This window comes from Sinohyriopsis cumingii, chromosome 14 (genome assembly GCF_028554795.1).
Source record: "Sinohyriopsis cumingii isolate HCF-2022 chromosome 14, ASM2855479v2, whole genome shotgun sequence".
NCBI lineage: Eukaryota > Metazoa > Mollusca > Bivalvia > Unionida > Unionidae > Sinohyriopsis > Sinohyriopsis cumingii.
The window spans coordinates 69,077,653-69,092,720 of NC_142974.1; the positions used below are offsets into that span (position 1 = coordinate 69,077,653).

Genomic DNA, 15,068 nt, shown 5'->3' on the forward strand with positions numbered 1-15,068 from the left:
TGTTATCCCTCTTTACCTAGTGGAGAAACTTTTAGTGTTGGATTATTGTTAAAAAATGTTGGAGTTCTTGTTGTTTAGTGTTAAGTGATTTTTGAATAAAAAAATGTTGTGTTTTGAAAAAAATTGTTTGATGTTATATTGTTGGATTATTGTTAAAAATGTTAAAGTTGTTGTTTAGTGTTAAGTGATTTTTGAATAAAAAATGTTGTGTTTTGAAAAAATTGTTTGATGTTATATTGTTGGATTATTGTTAAAAATGTTAGAGTTGTTGTTTAGTGTTAAGTGATTTTTGAATAAAAAATGTTGTGTTTTGAAAAAAATGCCTTTGTCTTTTGTTTAGCTATAAGAATGTTGGATTGATGCTCTTTCATTTCTTACTATCCCTCTCATGACACTCACTAAACGTTGCGACTCAAAAACCGTGTGGGGGATGTTTTTCTTCACGTCCGCGCTTTGACTTTAAGAACCGGGGTTGTTTCCAGTCTAACCATCCATTGTCGACTCATCCTCCTACGAAGATGTGCTCCAAACTAGCTAAGCTCAACGAAGCCTACGTGAATTTGCATAGGGTCAGACACAGTCTGATACCGAAGCCAGAAGAAATAGAGAATGTGAGAATGTTAAAAATCACTGAAGACCTGATAGAAGAGCTCTTCAGAGAAGAAATGAACAGGGAAAAAGAAGAATGGACAGAGAAGCACAGACTTCAGAGACAGCAGCAACAGCAGCAACAACAACAACATCAGCAGCAACCTGAAGCTGACAGAGGCTTTGTCGATTGTCGTATCGACACCAAAGAGTTCTTCTTCTCTTTTCGAAGAAGCAGACCTATCGCCAGAAAGTCTATCCTCAGAGGACATCGCATTCTTAGAAACTAAAAAAGAATGCCATAGCAAACAAAAAACAGCCCTTTTCAGGGCTACTCAATACTATAGAAAAGAAATAACAATCCATTTGCTACTGTGTGTAGGTAGAGTAGTGTGAAAATAAACACTAACTCTTTTTTAAAAAAATGTGAGGGTATGTGTTTGTGTGTTTGTGTTTGTAAGTGGTTAAGTAAGTTGGTATGGATAGTAAATTAAAATGATGTCTTTTTTTGGTGTTTGAGGTGTAAATTTGGGGTTAGATTGGATTGCGTTGCGTATGTGGATAGTCTATTGAAGTGATTTATAAAAAAATTTAAAATAGTGATGGGTAGCATAAAAAGTGAGTGAGTGTTTATTTTAGGTCCGCGCGTTGTTGTTTTTTGGTCGTGATGTAGGTAAGATCAATTTTATGTTTTTAGGGGATGTTTTCCTTCACGTCCGCGCTTTCACTATAAATTGAAACTCGTTCGGCAGTCCAACTACCCTTGTTGATTGATCAACACCAAAAATGAACACGAGACTGGAGAAACTGTTGGAACTTCATGTGCATCTGGAATATGCCAGGCGCATATTAAATGAACTGGCCGCGGAAGCCATTGTGGAGGAGGGAAGGATAAGAGAGGAGGAGGAAAGAAGAAACAAAGAAGAGGAGGAGAGAAGATATAAAGAAGAAGAGGAAAGAAGATACAAAAAGGAGGAGAGAAGATACAAAGAAGAGGAGGAGGAGGAGTAGGAAAAGGAGAGAAGAAGAAGAAGAAATTTCAGAATCCCAGAAACCGAAAATTGGGATTCTGAAGCCACATATCCTGCCTCTGCTCTCTCCCCCCAAAAGGTAAAAAGTAACTGGGGGATAAGATGTGTATGCGGCGCCAGGCCTGGAAGGTGCCACCATTAACCAGGTGTCCATGAAGTTCCAAAAAAACAGCCCTTTTCAGGGCTACCCAATACTCTAGAAAAGAAATAACCATCAATTTGCCAATGTGTAGGTAGAGTAGTGTGAATATAAACACTAACTCTTTTCTAAGATAGTGTGAGGGTATGTGTTTGTGTGTTGGTGCTTGTAAGAGCTAAGGTATGTTTGTGTGAATAGTAGATTATGGGTTTCTTTATTGTTTCTTAGCGTATGTGAAGAGTATAGTTAGGGTTTTGTAACCGCTCACGTACGATTGTGTGGATAGTAGATTATGGATTTTGTTCATTGTTTCTTAGCGTATGTGGAGAGTATAGTTTGGGTTTTGTAACCGCTCACGTACGATTGTGTGGATAGTAGATTATGGATTTTGTTTATTGTTTCTTAGCGTATGTGGAGAGTATAGCTTGGGTTTTGTAACCGCTCACGTACGATTGTGTGGATAGTAGATTATGGATTTTGTTTATTGTTTCTTAGCGTATGTGGAGAGTATAGTTTGGGTTTTATTATATGAAATGAGAAAAGTAGGGGGATGTTTTCCTTCACGTCCGCGCTTTCACTATAAGAACCCACAGTATTCGTCGTTCAAACCATTCTACAAAGAAGATGGCTTCTAACCAAATGGACAAAATACAAACACTGCAAGACGTTTTAGACAACTTAGGAATGATGGAACAGATGTTAATAAGACTCGTTGAAGACCATTATTCCTATAGTCCCCATCGTGTAAAGATGGAAATTGATAACTTAAAAAAGGTAAAGGACAAGATTAGTGGTGTCATGAAAGAGATAAAGGAGGAGAAGGAGGATGAAGAGGAAAGAATAAGAATAAGCAAATGGAACGAAAAAATTGAAAAAGAAGAAGAAAATGAGAAGAGGAAGAAAGAAGAGGAGGAAGAGAAGAAGAAAGAAGAGCAGGAGAAAAAAAAGAAAGAGAAGAAGAGAAAGAGTGTAGGAGATAAAATAAGAAATTGGTGGAGAAAAAGAAGAAATTAGAAGCAGAAGAAGAAAACCCAAAGGCCCTTTTCAGGGCCAGCCATATTTCTCGAAAAGAGATAGCCTTTCCATTGCCTACCCTTTTTAAATTTAAATTTAAATTTAAATTTAAAAAAAACTTTTTTTAAAAAAAAAATTAAAAAAAATCCCATATTCAATTCCCCTTGTCCCTAGACAAACCCAAACTCTATTCCCATGTTAATTTCCCTTGTCCCTAGACAGACCCAAACTCTATGTTAAATTCCCATTGTCCCTAAAGTGGCCCAGCGTTTTCCTCCATGTTAAATTTCCATTGTCCCTAAAGTGGCCCAGGGTTTTTTTTAATGCTAAGTCCCATTGTCCCTAATGTGGCCCCATTTACTACTCACGTCATATTTTACATAAAGATATGAACAGCATATTATCAAAACAGACAAGCTGCAATAATGATATCCTTCCACAATAAGAACAATATTATGAAAATTTGGTCGTGGTATCCGTGCATATAATTCTGCATAATTTGAAAAGCTGAATAAAGCATTCCTTCACACAATGTAGTTTAAAGTGTATAAATTATGAGATAGTGGGCATGCAGCACAAAATGAAAATATAACATGAAATCAAAGAACAAAAGTAATATTTTTTAATAAATATAATTTGACAATATGTTGAAACTAAAGAAATATAACTTAATGGATGCAGATTACTAGATTGTACTGATAAAATACATGCCCCAATAATTTATATTTTTGCACTATTCATTGAGCCTAATTTTATCAGACTAATTCCAGACACTTAAGGCAAAACTGTCAATGAATACAATCATATGATTAGTTTTAAATAAAAATGTATCACCAAAATTGGTAAAACCATGAAGGCATCGTGCCATGTGTGTTCGTGTATACTTGTATTATTGCCGTCGTGTGAAAGTCGTAGAAAGACGCTATCTTGCCTTTGCGTCAGACATCAATTAAACCAATATATCTTATCAGTTTAACTAAATGCAGTATGTAGTGAATTGTGTATACATGCATTATCCGTGTAATATAAATGGAACATTTGTCATACGATATGGTGAATGACACACAATATGGTCCTAGGTTTCACAATCGGTCAAATCATCTTTATCAGACTACAAATGTTCAAGTCAAATTACTTTAACCTTGCCATTTTTGCAGCTAAAATGCCATTTATATAAAGAAATTGGTTATATATTTGTCATGAAGGTCTTGGAAGAAAATTCAGATTGTATAGACGTTCAATAACGTTGAACGTTGGGACGGACCTGGGCAACATTAGAAGTGAAACAAAGGAAAACGACACCGGCGACAATTGAAATCACACCTGACACAATAGCAAGGGCAAAGCCAGCGTGTAAAGTATACCCTAATGTTTGTAAGACATCAATCGTCTTTGCTACATAAATGATGGCTCCGCTGATCATGAATAGTCCTGAAAAATGAAGTAAAAATAGTTTCAAAAAAATATTATAATTATCCGATTTTTAGCTTTCTAATACTCCGATTTAATTCATTCTAATGGAGTAACTGCATACAAATTTGCATATAGCCTCTCGATTGACTAGTCATTTTATTTGTCAGTTGTTATATATATATATATATATATATATATATATATATATATATATATATATATATATATATATATATATATATATATATATATATGACAATCCTTCTTGGTGAAACAACGCACATGACTAACGTTTCAAGAATTATGTATGGCTAAAATATGTCATTGATATATCTGATTATAATGATTTGCTATTTAAGCGACAAGTATAGTGTTGCAAAATAAAGGTTTGACACACATATCTGTAGAAAATGATGAAATAGATATATCAAACAATTATTGTATATACATATAATACATGCACATTATATACATTCGTATAAAAAAAAAAATATATATATATATATGTGTGTGTGTGTGTGTGTGTGTGTGTGTGTGTGTGTGTGTGTGTGCTAACGAATGGCAGAACCAGTAGATTTTAAAAGATGCAAAATAGACCTAACATACAAAATGGTAAATTAAGAAGGAGTCAACATGGATGTGTTACGATTGCAGTTTTTAAACTTATCCGTTTACCGGCCACCACGGCTATTCCTCCTGCATGACGTCTTGGAGGTCCTTCATTCTCGTTAACGGCTAACGTTATGCCTCCGAGTATCCCTGCACACGCCACAAACAGAAGTCCAATTATTTCGAACCCTCTGGTAACTTTCAGAAAATAAGCAGCTGAGAAAAGAAGATACATAGATCGAGATATATATATATATATATATATATATATATATATATATATATATATATATATATATATATATATATTCATTCTCGATGACGACGCCGGTCCACTTTATCATTAATTATTACTGACACATTTTCTTATTGCCCAACAGACGATAGTTGGAGAAACGTCTAAAGCTATATTCAGGCTAGTATTTCCTCTAAATATGGTTTTCGCGATTCCATTATTTCATTGTTTTTACATATTCGAACTGAACCTCATTTGAAACAGACCCAATAGTATTGGCGAGCTAATGCTGAGGCATCGATATCTACATAAAATATAAAGGTTTTTGTCGTACCGATATTATCTATTAGAGCGAGGGAGCTGCCGGAGTCAATTTGTATCTATCATTCTCACTATATTAAATTTACTTTACAAGTAGAATATTGAAATGCATATTTATGCTATCTTTCATATAACATATTGCAAAAATGATGCTAACATAATGATTTAGTATAGCTAGAGATGCAAGTATGGATAAATCATGTCAGCATTTCTTATAGTTCTCACGATTATCCAATCCAGAACATTTGGTCTCCCTCTTCCCGAGAAATGTGGTATCGTCACAAATTGTCCATAACCCGACGTTGGACTTCTCTGAACTAAATTGATCACTTTTCTCATAGTAATACCAATATGGCAAGGCAATTGATATTATGCTTAATACCAACGATGCACATGTGCAGCCAACAGCAGCAATGTCAAGCGTCCGCATGATGTACCTGCGATATAAGAGAGTTCAAGGACTTACTATGCTTGTACAGCAGTTGAAGTTTTGCAATACTATGTCTGACGAAAACTAAAGTTGAGGTGTAACTATTTTTAATACATCATCGCCTCCGTGTCACTCATTTCTTTTACGCGCGCATAATTTAGTGACGGAACATATATTTTAAATGAGAATTGTGACTTAAACCATTACAGTTCTCTGTAAACAGCATTTGTGATCGTTGTTCATCTTTAATTGTCAATTTAACAACTTAGTGATCACCTGCACTTATAAAAAAAATTATATCGTGGATGAACTGCTTTTTAAAATGTTCCGCTAAAATTAATTAAATTGTTAACATTAGTACTGTTATAAATATCATGCCTTCTTAGTCTCAAAGTACGCGCACGAGAACCATCCATATGCATGGTCTTTATTACACACGCAATTAAGGTAATCGAGTTCGTGTGATATTTTCACAAGTATTCGCTGACGTAAAAATTGACAATAATTGTTTTACTCTTTCCACAAGACCTTTATTACAAATATATATTCACATCCGTACTCTAGATGAAAACTGTGCGGCACAAAATTAAATGAACTGATATCCTAATAGTATACTGTCATACGATCGGTCTATATATATATATATATATATATATATATATATATATATATATATATATATATATATATATATATATATATATATATATACATATATATATATATATATATATAGAGAGAGAGAGAGAGAGAGAGAGAGAGAGAGAGAGAGATGCAAAATACTGCCAACGAACAGTGCAAAACTAATATCTTACTAGCCTGAGCGCTTTCGACTCTTTCTGAGTATTCTTCAAAGGCAAGTACAAAGCATAGAGAAGACAAAACAAGAAAAGAAGAGATAAACCGTTGTGTTTGCAAATATTTACATGGGTGTTTCTACATGAATTAAACCTTGAAATCCACTATGTTTCAACTAGCCTATTTCAACCCGTTGCAGACGCTAAAAACCACTCTTTTGACTTAAAAATCGATGAGCCATACAACCATGTGTTATTTTATGTAAATGTATGCAAGCGCAAAATTATTTCCCAGATATATCTTTGTTATCGTAGTAATTATAGTTTATTAGGCGAATTCAGAGAATTATTTAAAAGAAAACGTGTCGGCTGCAACAGATACTTGCATTTGTGCATACCTGTCTTTTTCTAGTCTTCTTGGTTTAAACGGCTTAGTTTAAATTTTCTAAGGCGGCGTATCCAGTAAGATTTCTTTTTTCCTGACGTCGGAACTCCAGTTGGAGTTGTGATCAGTTTCAATAAGTGTTATGACAGAGGAGGAGAAATGTTCTGCGACCGGGCTTCTGTACAGCTTTTTGTGTATGTCATCCAAAAAGATCTATGAATGTTTATCCTTTTGAGTAGCTTTACAATTTATCCACCATACTGAATGCTACAAATTTACATGTGATGAGATATATTACATTCTCTGTTTTGCACGTGCTGTTTTGACCATGTATATTTAGTTTTCTTCTAGTCACTGTGCTCGAAAATGTCCTGCACTATATCATATGTTTTCAGGTTTAGACTCCTGTTATCGCCACAGGGGCCAGATTGAATATGGTGGTCTTTATTATGGATGGCCTTAGATTGCCCCGACTACGGACTATGATGTCCCTGACTTTTTTGTGGTCTCAGGTTTTTACATGTTTGTTCGGGAGGATTAAATTTACTACGGTCGACGATTCCACGATGGGGCAGTGTTTCTCGATGAATTTATCTACTTTGGGGTTTTATGGGTGGTTGGTCAGGATAAAAGGTATTCTATTAGCCATTTCCTTCTTTCCATATTGTATCATGTCATCACGGTTTCTTTGTTTAGCCCGTTGAGTCGTCTCAGCAATCAGGTCTTTGTCGTAGCTCGGTAAATTAAATATTTTGATAGGTCATCAGAACGTTTTTTGAATGTTTCATTGTCGGAACAAATTCTGTGTATCCTCAGTGCCTGGCTATATGGGATGTTCCTAACGCAGTGGTTTGGATGAAAGTTGGTGTGGAGATACAGGTGTTTGTCGGCTGGTTTCGAGTAGATGTGTGTATTGCCTTTGTTTCTTTACTAGTTTGGTTGTGTGTGTCAAGAAAAACGTGGATTGAGTTGCCGTTTTCTGTCGTAAATTTTATTGAAGGATGGAAGTTGTTGCCTTTGATATGAAATCTTATAGACATTATGTTTCATGCTGCCACTTCATTTTATATCATCAATAAAGCGTACCCACTTGCAAACTGTAAGCTCAGTCGATGCTAAAAGTTGATCCTCCAGTTTTCAAATAAAAATATTAGCAAGAAATGGGGAAAATTTTGTACATATTGCGTTCGATTGATTTTGAAGTAGTTGCCTTCATTAAATTCAAAGTTATTAAGTTGTAGGACAAGCTCCAGGAGGTGGACTAGGAAGTGTGTGGGTGGATGGTATACAGTCAGTGTTGTTCATGATTCTCTACACGTCTGTATCTATTCGTTGTGCGGTATGTTAGTGTATACAAATGTGACGTCTAAGGAAACAAGGAATGTATCTGTATGTAATGGTTCGATTGCTTCGCTTTTCATTAGGTAATCAGCTGTGTCCAGAAGATATGACGGTAATTTGTGGACATGTATTCCCTTAAATTGATCCAAACATTATCTGTTGAATACCCGTTACCGGAGGTTACACGTCTGGCCGGGTCTTGTGGATTTAAGGTAGAAGATACATTATACCTACCCTTGGGTTTTCTGGGTTTTAGTAGTTTCTCGTGAGACCACAAGTTCATAAATTAACGCCATTGCTTGTTTGATTTTGTGTTTTATTTGTTTGTCTTGTACATGTTTTTACTTGCCTTTGAAAAAGACTCATTAAGAGTCAAAAGCGCTCATTCTATTTATTAACTAGTTTTGCACTGTTTGTTGTCAGTTATTGCATTTATCTTAATCAGTCCCTTACTCACGTGATCCGTTGCTGGTTCCAGTGCAAATGAAAGGACCGTTATTCACCATATGAGTTGTATTTTATGTATATGATGTGTGTATATAGATAAATAGATATGTAGGTTGTTTCTTTGCTGTGCGTTTTAACGCCACTTTTCAGCACAAGATATGCTATACATGGCGGCCAGTATTACTGGTGGAAGAAGAACCCGGGAAAACCCCAGAAAGAACCGACGACCCAGGAGAAGCTGCTGGCAAGCTTTCTCACATACCCACATAGGCCGAAAGCGAGACTCTAGCCCACGCAGACAGAGGGGAGACGGCAGTGATCCGCAATGATGAGCAGTTTAGACCACTCGGCCAGATTATATATATATATATATATATATATATATATATATATATATATATATATATATATATATATCGGCAGACAACATTTTCCTTGTCCTCGACTAATTGTAATATTGGACCAAAACGGTCTCGAAATCTGTATTGCTATCAACAATTTGTAGTAAATAAAACCAATGAAGGAATTAAGAGACGTTGCAGAAAATAATATAGGCACATCTACATCTATACCATGACAAATCATTATTCATATAAATACATGCTTTTTTAATGTGGTTGCATAGAAAAGCAAAATGACATGTACCATCACCACTATGACCATTATTACTTTTTCCAATACACTGTTCAGAATCAGAAACTGAACTTTTAATCAACTTAAGCATTGTACAACTTAAAAGTTATTATTTGTAACAATGTATAATGTCATCATATATACAAATCCAACTACAATCCCAAATTTCTTCCTACATATCTAGCCCTAAAATTAGCCAGCTTTTCTACACATACATTCAACTGAAAAGAATAGTTACTTGTAATTATTTAACGGTAGTTCTATGAAACATATTGATCCAAAGACAGAATAATAACAAAACAGGTATCTTTTGTCGTACTATTTTTGATGCATATGATTACTTAATGATTGATACGCTTCTTATGGATCAAATGGCATAGCCCTTTAAGTTTTGCTTTTGATATATTTCTTTCTCGATGAATGCTTGCGAGTCTATGGTTAGTCAGATTTTACTAGAACATACCAGAATTTCATCCATCTGAATTTTCAAACTTCAGCAAAAAAGAGATCCACAATTCACACTCTACAGTAATGCTGTCTGACTTGTGAAACGCAATATGTCTTTAAACATGTCCGTGTTCATGAGCCCAAAAAACGTTTGGATGGGCTGTAGTGAGTACATTATACATATTTTATTTTCATTCCTTTAAATCTAATTACCTACAGTAATGTTGCTTGTAATAAATTCCATAAAGGAATAAATATATTTAATATGCGAAAAAAAAAGATCATATATTGCTAAACATTTTTGGCTGTAAAAAATGGTATTCATATATTGCAAATTATAATCAAAATATTTATAAGAATAACGGAAAATATTAAAAGTCGTCAATGCACCAATATTTGATTGTGTATTTGAGTTCGATATTTGTAAAAGTTTACGATACATGCATTTGGTAAATATATCAATGAATCCATGTAACAACTACGACAATATCGCCAGTAGCAACAACACTAAAACAATAATAATAATAATAATAATAAGTATTCGGTTATTATTATTATTGTCTAAGCAGCTGCAGTATTGAAGTAGCGAATTCACATGAAAGGGTATACATTAATCATGCAGTTGCCAAGCAAGTGTACTAAGTTTTTCTAAAACTATTCGTCCCGACTGAATCGCTGTGCATTTATGCAGCTAGAGCTGGCATGTTTTATAATTTATTTACACGCATACAAGTCTCATCAAACACAAAATTAAATATGGTTTAGAAAGCTCTAAAATACAGTCTGATCTTGTATCTATATGTTCTTCACAACACACGCAAACTAGGAACAGAATGACAATTAAGTTAAACATTACCACAGTTAGAAAATACCGCCAATAATGAGATCATTTAAACGTTGTAAATAGTTACATATACTACTGTATGATATACATCTTTATGCGATACATCTTTATACGAAATCTAGCTATTGCACCCAACCACCAAAGTAAATTTATGAGCTAGAACCGCTTACCTCCCCTATTCCTCCAAACTTGAATCAAAGATATGTCACCACTCGGGAATGTAGATTTACAGTGGTTTACTTCCTCATCACTTAGTTCTTATATCAATGCAAATGTCGTAGGTATCCATGGAGCAGCACAAACATGCATACAAATAACACCATATACGGAAATCGAAACATATACATAAGTTCAATTCATGAAAATTTTATTTAATATGTCGAGTGTGTGCATTTGATCGATCTGCTTTTGCTCCCCCAGATATCTCAAAGACATGTATACGTTGTCCAGCAATCAGTTTGGAGTTGACTGGTGCACCTGCAAAGATTGTGAGCCTAGAAATAATATGTAAACACAATTCTAGCATAAGTTGATACTTTTACACGCCAGGTTTTGCCTAGGAATAACATGTAAAGTTTATGTTATTGGCAGCATAAATTACGAATGATATATCATCATCACGTAAGTGGAAACTGTAAATCGTATGACCGTATCATTCACTAACTCATGACATGTACGTTAAGCAAAAGGAATTCGCTGGTTAATATGTTCGAGTGTACTATCCGCACACCAGTTGAAATTAAATAAATATAAGAACAATGTTTGGGACCATCGCGACGGGTGCCTTTGAGTCATCGTCCCCATTTAATCTCTCCCTAAATGCTTACACTCCCAGCATTAACACCAGTTGTGCCTTAAAGGGTGGGAACTTAATGGCCGATAGTTACACATCATTTAGCACAATATATGTACTTGAAATATACTGCTACGGTTAACAGCGAATAGAACAATACATGCATAACTACCTACCTACATACCTACCCGAATGCATACATACATACATACATACACACACACACACATACATACATACATACATACATACATACATACATACATACATACATACATCGCCAAATGATTTGTATAAAGGGTTTTATCTTATGTACTAGATTTAATTTGGCATCACATTCACGTGCATGTCTTATTATTAGCTGAGTAAAGAAACTAGAATTGACGTCATCCATGAAAAATAATCTCTAACGCATTAGACGTAATAATAATGATACACTAATATGCTGACTACATTGGGGCAAAATCGAACGTATGTATGCTATCTATTTAATCCATCTAAACAGTTTGCATGTTCAGTTTAGGAAGGTAAGGCAGAGTTAGTAATACACGTGACTTAGTTTTGCCAATTATTTATATTTGTATTGAAATTATGTTTCTCAGTTGTACTGTAAACGTACTAATACACAGGCATATAAGGAACACATACATATTATCATATATACTTTGGCAATATGAGGTAATCAATGTGATACAAGTATCATATTATCTCTACATTTTATTGTTTGGCTATTTGTCTTAGGTTTATGTGATTATCAATCGAACAGGCCGAAACCAAATACACCGCACGAACGTATTATGCGCAAGTTATTAAAAGTGTCTCTTGATAGAGCAGCGGCAAATGCTTTGAAATTCGTGTCAAAATACCAGTACTGTTTAATATTTTCCAGAGATACATAACAGTTCAAACCTACTTTTCCTTATTCTTAAACAACCTACTGTTCTCATAAGGATATAGTTTCATTGATACTATTGGCATTTCATTTAAAACTGTGATTGTGGGATTATCTTTCTTTAATCATTCTGCAAACTTCTATTTGCTAAACGTAGGTATTATAAATAAGACAAAATAATTATCCCATTTTTTTAAATTGTATACTTTTGATTCATTAGGATATTTATGAAAAAGCTTGATAAATTATTCAAAGCAGATCACTTAATACGTCAGCATTAAAGAAAATAACTTTATCGATTGCAGCATAATATGATAGATTGTTGCTACTGGAGTTGACGTAATGCTATACTTAGTAGCGTGCAAGTTTAAAATGTAGAAGAATTGTTAATACAGTGTAGTTACCTATTGAACTACAGATCACGAAACGCAAAATACAGCATTTAATTATGCAAAATACTTAAATCAAAAGGCATTAAAAAGAAATGAATTTGAGTAGTGTTTGTTTCTTACGTGGAGAAGTTGTTTGGGCAAAATGAAAGTCCTTACCATTCACTTAGTGCTAATTCTCTCTGAGGTTTTGAAATACATTTATTTTGCTGGTTGATAAATTGATTTGCAATGGCAGCTTAAAATTGATTAGACTGTTGGCTGATACGGGTCTTTTCTAATGGAATGTCAGCGAATAATGATACGGTAATAAAAACAAAGTGCCATCTCTAAAAACATCAATCCATATAGGTTACAAATAGATCCTACTAGTATTAGAAGCACAACATCGTAGCTCATCCATGCTATTCTATCTAGTATTATAACTGAATGCCCTTAAATGATACGATCAACAGACTAACCACTGAGTCACCATTCATTCTACAATTAATTTCCGTAATGCTCGATGAATGGTGAACTAGAAGGAGAATGTTATGTTTAAATACACCCTGAGTTAGCTTTATAACATTTTTAACAGCACGCACAGTCACAATATATTGTACTGATCTATCTCTCTCTCTCTCTACCTCGTCTGTCTGTGACCTACTTGTCTCGCTGTAGTGATGTGCACCAAGCCAAATCAAGTTAAATATGTTCTACTCACATATATTTAAATCGGTTTCTAAGTCCATTCCCTTTATCGCGCAGCTATTGAAATGTTTTTCACCACTAATACTGACCTTTGCAGCTCGCAACCGATTACAGCATATTCCATTTTTAACGTGAAGAAAACGTATCCATTTCTTGTGATGCAATCAATGACGTAATTCATGCTTGTTTGGCTAGCGAGGGCCCTTTCTAGTTAGAGGATAAAGAGTTTCGCGTTTCCCCATTCTTTCTTTTTGAAAACAAAAACTACTTTGTAGATTATGTAAGTCACATATGTAATTTTGAAAGTGCATCAAATAGCCTGTGTAAGGATACACCCAATATAATGCATTTTCTAAATCGATTCTTGTGTTATTTGAGATTTATCATTATTAATGTTGCTTACGATTTCCGAAATTGAATAATTGAGCGTTATTGTAATCAAAATTAATATATATGAATATATATATATATATATATATATATATATATATATATATATATATATATATATATAATAAATCTTAAATCAATTGAACTTTAGAAACAACAGTTTTTCATGTAAATTACAGTTTTCGCACAGTTGTAAGGTGCATTTTACAACTTTATAACCATTTTCCTTCCGTTCCTACATTAATAGGATATTATATCACATAGTATTAAACGTTTCGTGGGAAACCTTATTGTTGCAAAATGTATTCAATTTTAGTCAAACTCTTGTAAATTTTGACAGCGTGTCTGTATGTTCTGTGGTTTAGGTGTTGCTGAAACCCTGAAAATATACGTTATATATTATACATTATAATCATATCTATAATATATTATAGACTTTAAAAATTTTATTGTTGTTGTGGGGTTTACTGCCATTGTTCAGCACACAATAGGCTATGCATGGCCGCCAGTATTGATGGTGGAGGAAGAACCCGGGAAAACCCCAGGAAGAACCACCGACCCACAAGAAGCTACTGACAAGCTTTCTCACATACCCACATTAGCCGAATCCTAGACTCGAACCCATACATGCTGAGGTGAGATGGCAGTGATCCGTAACGGAGAGCGCTTTAGACCACTCGGCCACTCGAGGCCCCTAAACATTTTATATGTAGTTCTCAAAGAAAGACAGGACCGCTCAATATGGCCATTTTCGGAAAAAACTCTACTCATCTTACACCTAAAAATGCTGAAAGTCAAATTTGCTCTTAAGAACTTTAATCGCGCTATTTCAATACAAGCACGATCACGTCAACCAATGACTACCGCCTACCACCATCAGAGCCAACACATGTAACTTATTACGTTTACATCAAAATAATAGCTTTAAACCTCCGAGGGGAAACATTTTGCTAGTATTTTCTTCACACTTTCAAAGCTGAAATGTTTATTAATGGATTCAATCCGATTGACATGGGTAGGTCTAATGCAGCTATATTTTTGATGATAGATTATTAGATACAAACAAGAGCAGAATTGTTTCCTGTATAATTTTAACATACATGTATGCATTTGCGTATGTATGTATGTATGTATGTATGTATGTATGCATGTATGTAACAACTATATTCAGCAGCAGTGGTGCCATAAATGTTGATTATGTGATGTACATTACTCTGAAAAATACCAAAACATTATAACT

General features: G+C 34.4%; 1 protein-coding gene across 2 annotated transcripts; it reads right to left on the bottom strand.

Annotated features, from left to right (window-relative positions):
• Nucleotides 1-3,380: 3,380 nt before the first annotated feature.
• Nucleotides 3,381-10,909, bottom strand: LOC149784075 (uncharacterized). 2 transcript variants are annotated; one of them, XM_089932169.1, is made up of 4 exons: nucleotides 10,845-10,909; nucleotides 5,576-5,787; nucleotides 4,861-5,010; nucleotides 3,381-4,203 (listed from the first exon to the last, which is right to left on the bottom strand). In XM_089932169.1, exons 2-4 carry the CDS (start codon nucleotides 5,778-5,780, stop codon nucleotides 4,010-4,012), a joined length of 549 nt encoding a protein of 182 aa, XP_089788295.1. In that variant the 5' UTR covers nucleotides 5,781-5,787; nucleotides 10,845-10,909; the 3' UTR covers nucleotides 3,381-4,009. The 2 variants fall into 2 exon arrangements, with proteins under 2 accessions (XP_089788295.1, XP_089788294.1); XM_089932168.1 differs by lacking the exon at nucleotides 10,845-10,909 and adding an exon at nucleotides 9,847-10,756.
• Between the last annotated feature and the right edge of the window lie 4,159 nt (nucleotides 10,910-15,068).

Coding starts and splice junctions, on each gene's coding strand:
- LOC149784075 (XM_089932168.1), bottom strand. Junction 5,011..5,575: donor ATGTTCTGGATTGGATAATC/GTGAGAACTATA, acceptor TTCTTTTCTCAG/CTGCTTATTTTCTGAAAGTT. Junction 4,204..4,860: donor AGGAATAGCCGTGGTGGCCG/GTAAACGGATAA, acceptor TTCATTTTTCAG/GACTATTCATGATCAGCGGA.